This window comes from Acanthochromis polyacanthus, chromosome 10, assembly GCF_021347895.1.
Source record: "Acanthochromis polyacanthus isolate Apoly-LR-REF ecotype Palm Island chromosome 10, KAUST_Apoly_ChrSc, whole genome shotgun sequence".
In the NCBI taxonomy this organism is placed as follows: domain Eukaryota; kingdom Metazoa; phylum Chordata; class Actinopteri; family Pomacentridae; genus Acanthochromis; species Acanthochromis polyacanthus.
The window spans coordinates 25,759,565-25,775,109 of record NC_067122.1 but is presented as its reverse complement, the minus strand read 5'-3'; the positions used below and the strand labels follow the sequence as shown (position 1 = coordinate 25,775,109).

At 40.8% G+C, this 15,545-nt stretch overlaps 1 protein-coding gene across 1 annotated transcript; it reads left to right on the top strand.

Annotated features, from left to right (window-relative positions):
- Positions 1–519: 519 nt before the first annotated feature.
- On the top strand, positions 520–15,257 carry clint1a (clathrin interactor 1a). Its single transcript, XM_022214032.2, has 12 exons — positions 520–718; positions 4,156–4,260; positions 6,048–6,144; positions 6,812–6,920; positions 7,835–7,999; positions 8,285–8,468; positions 8,616–8,835; positions 8,942–9,032; positions 9,542–9,607; positions 10,105–10,406; positions 12,550–12,760; positions 12,876–15,257. The coding sequence occupies exons 1-12, from the start codon at positions 678–680 to the stop codon at positions 13,175–13,177; spliced, it is 1,893 nt and encodes a 630-aa protein (XP_022069724.1). The 5' UTR covers positions 520–677; the 3' UTR covers positions 13,178–15,257.
- Positions 15,258–15,545: the final 288 nt, after the last annotated feature.

Here is a 15,545-nt window from a genome sequence, read left to right as displayed (position 1 = left end):
ATGCTTTCTCTGTTTTATTTTGTCAATTGTTATAGATTTTTTTTTACTGTTCTGTACAAATGATTACATCATGTATCCTATTGTCCTATTGTTTTATGTATTCAAAACCACATTCTCGCTACATCTTGGATTTTAGAGATATTTAGTTGCGATATTTTGTGAGTTTTTGTCCACTGTTAAAGTTTACATGTTATCTGATTCAATCATCTCCACTCCACAAGCTGTATGGAAATAGACTTTCACACGGTCTATATTCAACACTCAGGTCCGTGATGGAGGGGGCCCTCAGAAACATGAAAGAAAAAACTATATCACCATTCCTCATGTAATTGTTTTATTCCAGTTATTTTTTTTAACTTCTAACAGTCGTTAATAACTTTTGCTGTTTGTTCATTGCTTCTTCATCAGTGAAAGGTTCATATACTTGGAGTATCAGTGGATGTGTCTGAGCACTCACTAGAAACTACAACTCCAATGCTGCCTTAACGCAGTTTTGATGACGCGACACGGGCATTTCCCGTAGCGAGCACTCCTGTTTGCTGCTGGTGCGTTTGCGCCTCCTGTCTTGAAAGGGAGGTGAAGAATAGTTTACTTTCCAGAGTTCAAGGTTTGGTGTCGGTGTCCGTCTGGAGTAAAGAGTTTCACCGAGGCTTCGAGCCCCTCATCACTGAGCCATAATGCTGAACATGTGGAAGGTTAGGGAACTGGTTGACAAAGCGTGAGTATCTCCTGACTATTTCACGTCTGTTCGGTGTTATTTGTGTCTGTAGTTTACCTGTTTGAAAGAGACACGTACCCAAAACTTTGACGTCACGTCACTCTAACAAGTTAGCTAGCCTGTGTGCTACTAGCGAGTTAGTTAGCTGACTTTTACAAACGCTGTTTGTCCTTAGTAAGAGTTCTCAGTGTTTGTCACAGTTATTTTACTTGTTAGTTTCGATAGTGTGCTGTGGCATTTGCAGTGTTCTGATACGACTGAGCGTGTCGGTCGAGTGTTTTCTCCGACAGTACAAGCTAACTCTTGTAGCTAACGAGCTAATTATGTAGCATGTCGGTGGAGGCAGCTAGCTGCCTCGGCTAGGTAGCTAAGCTAGTTTGACAGCTCCTCGACTGAATAATCAACAGGGAATGTTTATGCGTTATACGTTGACGGACATTCTGTCCAACCTTAGTATGGGGACCGCTGTCTGGAAGTATTTTTAAGAACTTATTTTAGTGTAGGGACGCTGTATTTTTCTGCTGTGATCGTAATGACACTTGTAGCCAAGTTACACTTACAGCAGCTGTACTGTAAGTTATATCAATCGTTAAACTTTGATTTACAACGCATTTCCTGATCACAGTTGTCTTCCCAGCCAAACGGTTGTTCTTTTTACGTCCAAACCTATTTGTTTAGTGAAACTAGCAAACACTGTAACACCTCAAAGTTCATCCAACGTCATATCATGGTGCAGTAGCTTTTTAAAATCACTGTGGCAACTATTATCCCTTTAATCTTACTCTAAATAAATAGTCAATTTAATTATGTCTGACATATCGCTTCCCATTGATAATCTGTCACTGTATTGTGATATCTAAGAGCTCCTGTAGAACTGAACTGCTTTATTACGTTTAATAAGTGACCAGTTATCTGCAGTGTTTTGCAAGTTGTTGGTGGTTGTCCAGCTGCTGCCTTAACAGCAAAAATATGATTATTTATTATTGATTATTGGTCTCTGTTTACCTTTCCATCAGGTTTTAGTTTAACTTGAATAGGAGATAATCAAGTAATTGTCAGATGCACTGTAAAGATAAAACACGTGAAACACACACAGTAAGTCCTTGTTGTTTGTGCACTTTTCTTTGCATAGTTTGATGGTGGTGTAAGTTCAAGCCTTCTTGTCCAGTAATTTAGTACCCCTCTACCAGACAGCACTGAATCTGGGCAACACTTTGGAGTTTGTGCTCCTTTTGTTCTGCTTTGGGCTCAGGTTTACTTTCAGCTGCTGACTAAACGTGACCGTGCTGTTTTGTAGTTTAGGCCTGTGGTAGGCTATTGCACAATTTTAACTCCCATCAAAAGTTCAATGACTGATTTTGTAAACTGACAGAATAGTGTGTTTGTAAGTTTAACCATGAAGTAGTCCTCTGACGCACTTGTCTGTCAGTGTCACCTCTAGTAACAGGTAGGAGAAAGAAGGAAAAGATTTACTTCATTTTATGACTTTCTGTAATTCTGTGGCAGGGAGGTCATTACCCTCTGGGTTTATTTAAAATTGTGGGTGATGAAATAACTTGTATATTGAGATAATTAAAGTATGATCAACTGTTTTTTGACAGAAATGCTTTTTTTCCCCAACATGTTTGAACAAACTTTGAGTCATTTTTTACACTGACAGTGGCATTATGCAACATTTTTGAGGTTTTTGCTGAGGCAGGAAAGGCAAGCAACATTTTTCATCCTGTTTTAATAAGAAAAGGAATTATGTGAAAAATGCAATGCAGTTGGGTTCATGAGTAGCTGCATGGGAAATGCTTTGACACCTGCAGCACTAACGCAGCGGAAATCTGTGTTATAGTGTGTCACTGTGAGAGTATCACAACTTCCGCTTTATCTTGATGATATCTAGGACAGCAGAAACCTCTGAGAAGAGATAAGCTGTTGCATCACTACAGAAATTTTTGCTGTCATTCATGCAAAAATATAGTCTTAGCTGTATCGTCTGTGTAGCTAGATAAATGCAGGATATATGAAATCAATCCTGAACTACATTATGATGGTCATATTTCCAAGCATATATAAAGCTTTGTCTGGGACTGAACCAAGTATTATATGAAGAATATCCTCATCAAAATTGAATTTCAGTTTCATGCGTATCTGGTACCACTCAGCACATAAAGTTACTGCAGTCTATGATCCAACTCAGAGACTGGTTTTAATCAGTCTTTATAAACTACCTGGCATGGCAGTTTTCAAATACTTTTCTTGGCATTAACAGAATTTTACAAAAAAGCATATGTTGTCAGAGTGGTAACCATACCCCACAGCTTTTAGCAGTAATACAGCCTGTGTTTAGAACCACAGAGAGGGTGTATCCCTGTTAACCCTACCATCAAATCAATGCTGCTCTTTTAGGCCCTGTGCATTTTATTGCCGATGTGGCAGTAGTGAGGGATGAGGAGGTGCAAGTTTCAAATTCCTTGTTTGTCTCGCTGTGTTTTGCCTAAAACTGTGACAGGGCCTGTTTAATTATCTGAAATAAGACGCCTGTTTCGTTATTCATTATACTTCTGTAATCCTGTGAGAAGCCATTCTTTTGTAAACTAACTGACAAAAAAGGAATATGCTCTTTGGGGATGGAAAATGGCTCAGCGACACATGCTCCTGGGACCATGCTTAGGAACTGGATACACCGCTCCCAGTGCAGCAGGCATTCCAGAAATTGACCAGATAACCAGTTTATCCAGTTATTCTCGAATACATATCAGATTGATGATTAAATCTCTATTCACAAATCAGGAATAGTCAAATTGGAATTTAGAGTACCTTGCATAAAAGTGTCCTTGACAAGCAATGCAAAGCAGGTAAACGGACGATAATGCAGATGAAATGGTTCCACCTCCTATTACTAGACTATTTCTTCCCCTAAGAAATCTTTTTTTTTTTTTTTTTTTGCTCAGCGTCTAGGCACACCTCCTATACAAACTAAACACATGAGAGACATTAGTTTTCTGTCTTTCAAACTGCTGATTGTCACAGAGTGCCACAAGTATCAGTTGATTTAACAGATATAAGCCACACTGGATTTGCTATTGTTCGTTCTGCAGTCATCATGATTGTGGTTATGTGAACAGCCTTTGATAAGAACAGATATTGCTCTTGATTCTGCTTCTTTGACATATTTATAATGGGTGCAGATTTACATTTGCAAGTGTAGTTCCTTGTTTTAGATTTTGATGTCAGCTGGGTTTAGAGCACACACAAACACGCCCTATTGTCCTTTTAGCCTCTAAAAGGACACGTGCATGGGTGTGGCTGTCATCAGAGCGCCTTTTATCTATTGTCCATGTTCTTGGTTGTAATGGCTGCCAGATATTTTTAAATAAAATAAACACCCTGTTGAACACTTGGTTTGTGCAGTGAAGATTGTTTTTGTCCTTCATTGTACTGTTTAGAACCAACGTGGTGATGAACTACTCTGAGGTGGAGTCTAAGGTCAGAGAGGCCACCAATGACGACCCTTGGGGACCATCAGGACAGCAGATGAGTGAAATTGCAAGGTAAGAACAACACACTGTGTTCTTCAACATGTCCCGCTGAAACACCCTAAGGTTATTTGTTAAAAAGAGCAAACCACAGAAAGACTACCTCAAAGTCCCTTTCAGCTGCATTTCCAGGAACTTTATCTCCATTTTGACAATGGTAACCTATTTAAAGTTTTGGGCCTTGCCTGCAAAAGTCCCTGTTTCCAAGGTAGCGTTTTTCTGTAGGCTAGACGCTGCTGTTCTACTTTTGGCAGTGCTGAATTGCTTTCAGCCACATGACTGCTACAACAGAAGTGCAACATTCATTCAAAATGCTGCAAGCACTGGTTGTGGTTTGAGATTTGGGCTGTAGATGGAACTTTTATTTGTTGTGTATTTATTGATATTCCATTGATAATTATGTGGAGGTAGAGAGACAGAAAATACACTGAGACTCAGTCTTAGTTTAGTAATTGTTTCATAGTGAAGATGAAAATGCAAAAAGGGAAGCAGAGAAAACACTAAAACATTATTGCTGTTTGTAAATATCCCTGAGCCTGTTTTCACAAAGGAGCTTATCTTACCTTTAGAAGTCCTTATAAATGGTGCTAAAAATTCCTTGCAGAATGGGTGTGGTTCACTGGGTGTGTTCTATTACTCATACTAAAATACTACATAATATGGCTCGGAAAAAATTGAGTATATCTTAATATCTAGTATGTCAGTGCAGTATGCCAAAAATACCAGGATGTCCTACTGCACCTGACTGCATTTGGCAATATGCAAGCCAGCTTGTTTTTCAGGTTATTTTGACCCACAATGCTCTGCACTGCGGAAAATGCGTCACATATGTCTCAATATAAAACAACTTGAGCTGATGACAGGCCATTTTGCATTACATACTGTAGCAGATATATGAGTAAGACTGTTAAAGCTTAAAGAACATTATTATGACGAATTGCATGTCCCAGTTTGTGTGCATGCTGCATGCATACTTTTGTAAGGACAGCTGCAGTACGCACTGTAAGTAAAATAAAACAGAAACATGATGTGGAGCGAAGCCAACGTTTCATCTATTAACTTTCTCACTTTGTCTACAGTGAGTGGCTGATAAATACCCGTCTGTACTAGTGCACAGATAAATGGATTGATAAATATTTTAAAACCAGATTTAGTTTGTTTGGTAGAGTAATAAAAGAAAAAAAATATTCACTTGATTAATATTAAAGGGACAGGGGATTTTTTTTCTTCTTTTGAATTGACAGCATAGATCATCCTTTGGTAGGATTGTACAACATGTGGCACCAAGTGTACCTGGAAATCCAGTACTGTGCCAGAAAACAGCTTTATTTAACACTGTCTGGTGTTGCTGTACACTTAATATCTTGTCAATTAAAGATGGTCTGAAAATTCCATTTGGATGATTAATTTTGATAGTCAGCGGAGATAAGTTCATCAATACTGCAGACTGAACTTAGACGTGCAGGGTTGTGTGAGCCACAATGTTTGATGTCATTGGATTGCTTTGACTTGTTCGAAAGCCAACTGCTTTTTTTATGTCGTTGCTACTGATTTGCCTAATCTTTGCAATTTTTGCTATGCAGTGGATATACAAACACAAATGTGCTAAATGAACTTGTACTTCCTGAAATGCTTCTTTCACTTCCTGGGGTTTTGTAGTTCAGCAGAGTCTTTAGCTAAAGGCTGTTTTAAGGAAGAACCGGTACAGAAGTTAGTTGTAATGCACTACTATAGTAAAATTTTATCAGTAAAGAAAAATATCTCCCTCTTTTTTTGTCTTCTGTGAATGTTTGTGTAAACAGAGCCACCTTCATGTATGAGCAGTTTCCAGAGGTGATGAACATGCTGTGGTCTCGCATGCTGAGGGACAACAAGAAGAACTGGAGGAGAGTCTACAAGGTGTGGCAGAGTACTGTTGCAATATCCCACAAACCCACGTGCTTAATTATGACACAAGGCTTGAAGGCCTTACCGCTGAGTACAGTTTTGATTAGTCCTAAAACTTTGGAATTGACCCAACTTAAATTAGCATAGATTTGGTTTTCATTTGGTTTAAACTTTAACTTCACTGCCTCTTACTTTCAGGCAAGAATCAGGTATCGGTAACAAATCTTAGCGTTAAATAAAAACATGTATTGTAATTGATAGATTTTTTAAAAATAGACAAACATAGTCGACCCTATCTGTGTAGGTTCTCATTCATCCAGGTCATGGTTATCCAAAGTAGTTTAAATCAATCCACTGGACTTATAGAAAGTTCCTTGAAGGTGTTTCACCTCTCATCCAAGAGGCTTCTTCAGTTCTCTGAAGTGGATTGATTTAAACTACTTTGGATAGTCAACCCTAAATCAAAACATTAAAATCCCTCAAATGGTTTTGATTCTCTAAGTTCAGAGAGGAAAAATTCTGATATCCACAGGACAAAACTTCACTCTAGTTTGAAGTCAGACTGTCTCCAACAAGACTTAGGATATGAATTTTGTGTGTGTGTGTGTGTGTGTGTGTGTGTGTGTGTGTGTGTGTGTGTGTGTGTGTGTGTGTGTGTGTGTGTGTGTTTTTTCCATAGTCCCTGCTACTGTTGGCTCATCTAATCAGGAATGGATCGGAGAGGGTTGTAACCAGTGCCAGAGAACATCTGTATGACCTTAGATCATTAGAAAGCTACCACTTTGTAGGTGAGGTATTATTCTGCTCTTTCTCATCTGCATCTTTTATTTTTCTGCTTCAGCATACTTGCTGAACTAAAACACTTTGCTTTCTCAATTTTGCTTTGATCAGGTGAGAGGCTTCTCTGCACATCAGGGTTGCAGTGTTTTGTATTTGTTAACAATAGCTTCAGTGTGAGCTGTAATGAATGAACGGACGCCCTAAGCACTGCTTAGTCCACAAACCCTTAAACCTCACACACGCACTGCCCTAAATCTGCTTTCACTCTTCCTGCCATGTTTTTGTTTCAGGTTCTGTTTACAAGCAAGGGCGCTCAGTGTTCTCTGCACCCAGATGTTCATATGTATCGCCTCTATGTGTGTGTATGTGTCTTTAATACAGGATGTCCCAAAAAAAACTGACATCATTTGAGATGTCCATATCGGAGTGGCTGCGTGGTCAGGAGAAATGATACTTAATGAGATTTATTTTGAGCATAAAATGTTTTATTCTACAAATTTCAAATGCAAAATTCTGGGGGATGGTAATTTTATAATGTTCCAAAGTTGTCACAGATGTTCAATGTGTGCACCGCTTGTGACGTGGCACACATCAAGTTGGGAGTGGAGTTCCTGCCACACTCTTGAAACTTCTTATGCCACGTCCAAATCTGCTTTCCTGTTGCCGCTTGTTTATGAAGTTTTCTAACAAATTCACATTGCGCATTCTCATTTGACTGAGTTCGGTCGTACTTCAATACACAGAACGCCTTGCATGTCTATTCCTGAAAGCAGAAAAATAAAAAGGATTTCTCTGTTTTTTGAGAAAAAGAGCAAACAAATTTAAAACAAATTATTAGGTGATGAAATTCTGTCAATTTTTTGGGACAGTTCCTAATAAATTACTCATGTTTTTTCCTTTGTCATCAAAACTCTGTCACTAGATGAGCATGGGAAGGACCAAGGTGTGAATGTGCGTCAGAAGGTGAAAGAGTTGGTGGAGTTTGTCCAGGATGATGACAGGCTTAGGGAAGAACGGAAAAAGGCAAAGAAAAACAAGGACAAATACATTGGTGTGTCGTCTGACAGCATGGGATTCCGTGGTTACTGTAAGTCCTCAGTTGAGCAAGTAAAATAAACAGAGTTATAATTAACTACACAAAATACTTCTGTTTTCTAATTAAGTTCATAGCCCTACACAGTCCTTACCCCCCTGTCTGTCAATAATTTGTCAGAAATAGTGTTGAATACAGGCAGCTGGAACTGATGTAATCGCTTTATGCTGTGACTGTTTTATTATATGCCTTGAAAACCATAACTATAAACACATGGAGGGAAATGAATGTCCTATGCTTCTGTTTCCTTTTCCGCCTACTTTAAATCCCCCTCTCCAGCGGGGGACAGATATGACTCCAGTGACAGCCGAGGAAGGTGGGACGACGACTGGGACAAGAATAAAGGTCCATTCCCCTTCAGTGAAAAACTGGGGGAGATCAGCGACAAAATCGGCAGCACCATTGATGACACCATAAACATATTTAGGAAGAAGGACAGAGACGACTCACCGGATCGATTCAGGTTGGACATAGCCACAATATTAGCATATTGGCACCAGATTAAAGTTGAAGGTGCAAACCACAAAAATGTTACTGAATTTGCAAAAGGTTTTGCGTCATTACTGAAAAACATCTGGTCGTCTGGCATGACATGTTACTTTTCGTGCAGCGACAATGAGGAGGACAGAGGTCGATCGTCCTACAATGGCCAGCAGAGAAAAGAATTCAAAGATGAAGAAGAGACTGTTACCACCAAGAGTGTACAGATTGTCCAAGCAACAGAGACAACAGCAAAGCGGAGTAAGAGAGGAGTACCATCAAAGAAAGTAGACCTTGGTGCTGCAGCCCACTACACAGGAGACCAGAGCCCAGATACCACCCCCAAACAGGTACAACAAGCACATATGAGCATATAAACTAAGATCAAACTTTATTTATGCAAGTTTGATTGTTTGCAGTGTATTTTTTTTTAAACATCGATGTTCTTTATTCCAGCCCCAGCCAGCAGCTGCCCCCCAGCCCTCCAGTACTGCCCTAGCTGACCTGCTAATGGTGGACACAACACCCAGTCAGCCTGCTGCCTCAGGTATAGCACAGTTGCATTTCTTTTGTTCCAGCAGATAAATTGGTCCAAGACTTGAAACTTAGAGAAACCACTAGTCTCTGTCCAAAAGGAAAAATATGTCTTCCAGTAGCTCCATATTCACCAGACACCAGTAAATCCAGGAGTAACATGTTTTAGTTCAGCATTACAACATGACAAACAAGAAACTCCACAGTGGCTACAGGCACACACTAGACTGTGTTGGAAGTGACGGTGCCCAGCTGCTGATACTAGCTTCAGATTTTGGGGACAGCAGGGGGAGGGAGTTGATGTATAGGAACTAAGTGCACCAGATGTTTTTGGAGGAGTCCCTAGTGGATGGTGAGGGCGGGAGAGCTGAACAGATGTTTGGTCTCCTCCACCTATCCACTGCTCCCACCCCTCCCCTCCCTCCTCCACTCCTGACACTGAAGGAATGCTAACTACGGTAGAATGACACCTGGAGCTCACTTGTTTAAAATTGACATGTCTATTTCTGTTTCTCGATGCAGACCTGATTGGTGGATTTGCTGACTTCTCTTCAACTGCCGCCTCTGCTGGGCTGTCCTCTGGATCTGGTTGGTTTTAAGAGTTTGGGTTTTTTTTTTGTTAGTGTGTGCATGTTTATGCTGTCCTGTTGCAGCCGTACTGTTAGAATATTCAGAGGGATGCTGGGAGGGAGCCCTGGCCATATGGAGCCTGCTACCTGCTCTGCATAATAAGAACAGACACACATCAACTCCTGTTATGGATGACAAGGAGACAGGGACAGAGGAAGAAGTTGGTGGGGGTGGAGGAGGCTCTGAGAGACAGAGAGAGTGAGAGATACAGCAAGCCAGGCCAGTTCAATGAAAATTTAAAATATGGCACCAGTGGTCACCGAGAATCTTGGATAAACTGGCCTTACCAAAGATGAAGCTTTTCATTCATTATCACTACAGCAGGTTGAAATTTCCTAGTGGGACTTCTGTTTGTTAAATATTAGACATTTACACAGCTCACAGTAGAAGTATCACTGTTTAAATGGTGGATATAGACATTCATGCTTCTTGTTTTTCCGTTCTTGTCCCTGCAGCACCAGCCTCTAACACCAATGGAGACTTTGGAGAATGGAACGCCTTTCCCGGAGGTCAGATGCCAGCATCTGCTCAGACCGTCAACAGTGGCGGTAATGACCTTTTTGGAGCCATGACAGCAGGTTTGGCCGCCGCTCCCGCCCCAGCTCCGGCCCCAGCTGCAGCCTCTGGTCCTGCCTCAGCTGACCTGTTTGACTTGATGGTGCCAGCTCAGTCCCTCACCTCCTCCCAGAGCCTCAACTTTAGCATGAGCAGCACACAGAGCATGAGCACCACAGTCCTGCCACAGTCTAGGTCACAGGTATGCATGGCTGCACTTATTCACACACGCATCCCCTTTTAATAATTCATTAATATACATATCGTTACATGACTCTTGTATTGGGCATAAATGGAATTCAAGTGGAAGCAAAATATCTGCAGTTAATAGCTGTACACTGTCATAGATATAGAGTTTAACTGATCGTTTCAGGGTTATCATGTGAGTATATTCTCTTTAGCCATGGATAAATGTGTTGGTGTAACTGTTAGTGTATAAAAATATAACATTCAATTTGAGTGATTTAAAGGGACTTTGATATATTTTAGAGACTCTACTAAAATATTCTAAAGGATTATTTTGAATCAGCCTTTGTATAACTGGGATAAGTTGGTATTGCCAGGCTCGTGCCTATGTTACCGTGTTAAAATACAAATATGGTTTGAAAAGTGCTTATTGTACTGCAGAAACTTTGTCTGGAATTAACTTAAATGATCCTGTCAATAAGAATTATAGTGACCCAAGAAACCACAACAAGCCAGTGGTTGTTAGTGAGAGGCCTTAAATACTCATTCTCTCCACTGTTTATAGCCTAAACATGTTTACACCCAGATACCAGTATTGACAAATAAAATCAATTGGGTTCAATGTACAGACAGGGGACAACTTTAAAGGAAAGATCTTTGACCCCTAAAGTGAATTGTGGCTTAGGGCTTTATTATGCTGGCATGGTTTCGTCCACTTTTCCCTCAGAGGAAGTTTCACTGCAAATCAATATAAAGTTGTTCTGTAATCATATTTATTCTGTGATGAAACATTTAATTCCTGCTGGGAGTTTTCTTTTCCAAGGTGAAATCGCCCCCATCCATAGGCCACAAATAGACACTGAATGCTTTACGTGTGAAAATGATGTGAATCACCTGCTATGGCTTTACAATCACCAAATCTCATCGTATTTAAAGATCTGTGGGAGATTTTGGGCCAATGTGTTAGACTTTGATCAGACTACTTTGTGGACTTGCACACAGACAGCTTCAGACATCACGAAGGTGTAGTTTGTTGTTGTACTACTTTCTAGTCCACAGGGAGGACTCCATTCTGTACATGTGCTGTAGGTCAGCATCTGTGTATTCTGCTTAAGCATACTACTGTCTTTGTGGCATAGTTGCGGCGTGAACTGTCTGTATGGACACAGATTTTGAGCTGCTAGGAGGCTCCTTTGGGAGATGACAATATGTATGTCACAAGGACCCTTGTGGACTTAAAAAGTATATTACTGGCCTTAAACAGCAGTCTGCATCTCCACCACTGCCATCATAACACCAAATGACAGAATATCTTGTGGAAGAATTGTTACTCCCGCTCAGTAGAGTTCCAGAGACTCTGAGAATCAGAGCTAAGCTGCACTGAAGCTGTTCTTGGGGCACATTGTGCAGTTTGTTTTTACTTTTCTTTCTAACACAGACTTGTTCTGTGCAAAATAGTCTACGATACATAAAGTGTGAAATGGATAACAGGTGTGGCAAACTATATAACTAACAACAATCCAACACAAAAGTTTAGGTTTTTTTTACACATTCGTCCACTTGCACACAGTTTACGCTGCTTGTTGACCACATCAGTCAGCAAGTTTGTTTGATAGAGACATACCTTGTGTGATTGAAAGACTGAGCATAAGCCTGATGGTTGAGAGTTAACACTCAGCCTCACCAGATGCTCATCTCCCCCAGAGACCGCCCACTAACTACCCACTCCTCCTGTTACTGACACAGAATGAAAAGAATGAGATTTGAGTTAGAAAAACATTGAAAACCCAACAAAAGCATACATGTGTCGACCGCATTTCTATGTTAAAAGGTTGTTGACCTACTTAAAAAAAAGCTTATACTTTGTTTCACTCTGAAGAATCCCACTTCCCCTTGTACTCTAGCTACTTTAGATGGTATGGTTTTAATGAGTTGTGAAGGAGACACGAGCAGATTGCTCTGACAGTATGAGAATTTAATGGGTCAGGTTAAAGGGTTAGGGCCTTGAATTATGAAAAAACTTCAGTTTTTTAGTGTGGGAGCTTTAATGTGGATTATCGCTGTATCACTGTATGCATATCTGTGATTTTTGGAGTGAATTAGCATTTTTTTTTCTCTAACATTGCATCTGTGCTAATATGCACCTCTGGCTTTACCAGCCCCTCCAGAATATGGGTGGTCCTTTACAACCACAGCCTATGCAGCCCCTCCAGCCTGCACAGCAGGGAGGAGCTGTGCAAGGTGCAGGAGCCAAAGCATCCCTCCCATCCACCTGGTCAGATCATTCAGTCAACATCAGCCTGGACTTCCTGGGCCCTGGCATGCAGCCCCCTAAGCCTAGCCAGCCCAGTCTCAACACCCTCCAACAAGGTGAGTGGATCAGTAGATCTGACATGAATTGCAGGATTCCTTTCAAAATCCTGTCAGTCAAATGTGGCTTAAAATTTGACACTTTGATTCACAAAGTGTGTTCTGTTATTTCCAGGTAACCAAGCACCTGCCAACATGCTCTCCCAGGGATTTTCCGGTATGAGTCTTGGACCTACAACAGTCAGACCACCTGTTAATCCTATGATGCATCCTGGTGCTGGCATGGGAATGGGGATGGGCATGGTGCCCAACCAGGGTATGATGGGGATGGGCATGGGCATGAACATGGGGATGCAACAGGGAGCTATGACCATGGGGATGCCTGGTGCCATGGGGATGGGGATGGGGATGAACCCTGCCATGGTCCAACAGCCCAAACACGATGCCTTTGCTGACTTTGGCAACTTTGGAAAGTGATGGAACTGGAGAGCAAAGATTATCAGGAGGAGTGGTGGCAGTGTCTCTCTCCGTCCACTGGCGAAGGATTGTGTTATGAGCTGCAAACAAAGAGTACTTGAATAATATCAACTATCATAATACAACACCATGCAATCTCCCTATCTTTTTTTTTTAAAGTAATGTAATGATATGGATCTCAATGAATGTGTGTGTGTGTTGTTCGAACCAATGATCTGTCTGGTCTGGGATGGCGGTCAGACACACACAGATAAGTGTGCCTTGTTGGTCAGTTATGAGTCAGTGAGTTGAAGGAAGAGAGTGCCACTGAGAGAATGTCAGGGGGATTTGCTTTATAACCTCAATCAAGTGAAATCGCCAGAATAGCAAAAAACAAAACAAAAAAACATGTATCAATAGCTGCGTAATTCTTTGTTTCTTGTTTTTGAGACACATTCTCAGTAACGATACTGAATGATGAGTTCGGATAACGTGATCAGCCATTTTACCTTTCTGCATACGTCGAAGAATGTCAAGTTACCTCTTTTCTGTCCTCGCTCTTCCTTTGACCTGTAAATAGAAATCTGGAGCTCTCACTATAAGTTATGAAGTTCAAATATGAGAGGCTGTGACAATGTGAAGAGTTGTGTCATACAGACCAAATCTGATATGAATTAAGACCTATAACAAAGCACATTGACACCTTCTCTTTGTACATAAGTGTCCACACTCCAAATGTAACTAGACTTGCACAGTTGGAGTGATTAATAATTGTTTGCAGTGGAAGCTGTTGATTATTCTGAAGATCTTTTTCCTTCAGCAGACCATCATTTGTGGCCTTTACTATTGATATCTATCTGCATATTTTTCTTAAGAATATTGTAATCACTTTGCATCCAAATGAGATAATCAGTAGGTAGAAAAAGCCTCGTACAGGGGTTGTGGGTTCTTCGTTACAGTGCCTGAAAGACCTTTGCCTTTTTCTCTTCAGTTACCCTCTTTGAAGGAGACAGTAAGACCCTGCAGAGTTGAAGATGGCTGCCAGAATGGAGCTTCTGTACTTTGTACAAACATGAAGTGTGTTTGTACTTGTGCCTCAAGCCAAGTGCACTGTCTTTCCAAATGCTGTTGTTTCACACATTCAATTCTATTTATCCAGTGCCCCATTTTTTCCCACTGTATTCAGGCCAGTGACAACCTCAGAGCTACAAAAACACCCCAGTTAAAGACCTATTACTGTTAATTCAGCACCTCAAGTGTTGATCGAGACTGTTATTAAGATTGTCTAATGCGTCTGTCTGTTAAATGTGCACCTTGGTAAACGCTGCCTTTCATTTTCACCTTTCATCTTCATTAACGTTGCACATTAAAACGACAAATCTTGCAAACATCGTCACTGTCGTAACAGTGGCCAGTCTAAGTCTGCATGTTTTGCAATTTATCAGGTACAAAACATTGAGAGAGGAAGCACTTTTACCGGCTGGGATGCAGTTTGTACACACCCAGTATGTTCTGTTGGTGAGGTGAAGATGTGTTGTGGGGCATCACAGCAGGAACAGCCCCGTTCTGCTGTACACCAGCTTTGTTGCGTGTCAGATGTACACAACATTTCTTCTTCAGTGGTCCAAGTGCCTGCCGATGGTGGCCTCCTGACCCTTGTATGAGTGATTGATAATCAAAATTGGACCTTGGGTGCCTGACATTTTTGGTATGTCAAAGATGAGATAAATAATTCACTGACCAGAGGAGAAGGCAGTGGGTTCTGAAGCCCCGGGAGGATTTAAGTTGTGCTTTTCTGCTCTCCCAGGGCCTGGAGTGGCTGAGCACACTAACGCATAGTAGCCCTGCATCGGTGTCTGAGGCATTAAAATGACCAAAATCTGTTTGCTGTTTTTTCTAATATCGGTAGAGATTGTTTTATGCGTTTTGTTTTCTACTTTGATTCATTTTGGTCCTCTCTAAAATGGGATTGTTACTGAAACACTAGTATATGCAAATGTAAGAAAAATCCTTTGAGAAAATTAATTTTTGCATTATTCCCATTTTGATTTGATTTACACGTCAAGATTCTTTATCTACAACATTAAACAGTTGATTGAAATTTGCTAATGGTGTGTGTTATTTGGTGTGCTGTGTCATTAGCCTCATTCAAAAGTGCTTCAAGCAGCAAAAGTGAAGCCGCTGCGCTTGGTTTTGAAATTACATTTACTTGATGTGAGTTTAACATCATTGTTAGCGGTAATAAAGGAAGCCCTTCAGTAAATCAGCACCAAATACATAGATTGTCCCTGCCAAGTTGCATCACTGTGCAGGTAACATATGAGCCAGAAACTAAATCGGATGAGAGCAGTACAAGGGCGTTACTTCAACGTGGAAACATCCAGTCTTT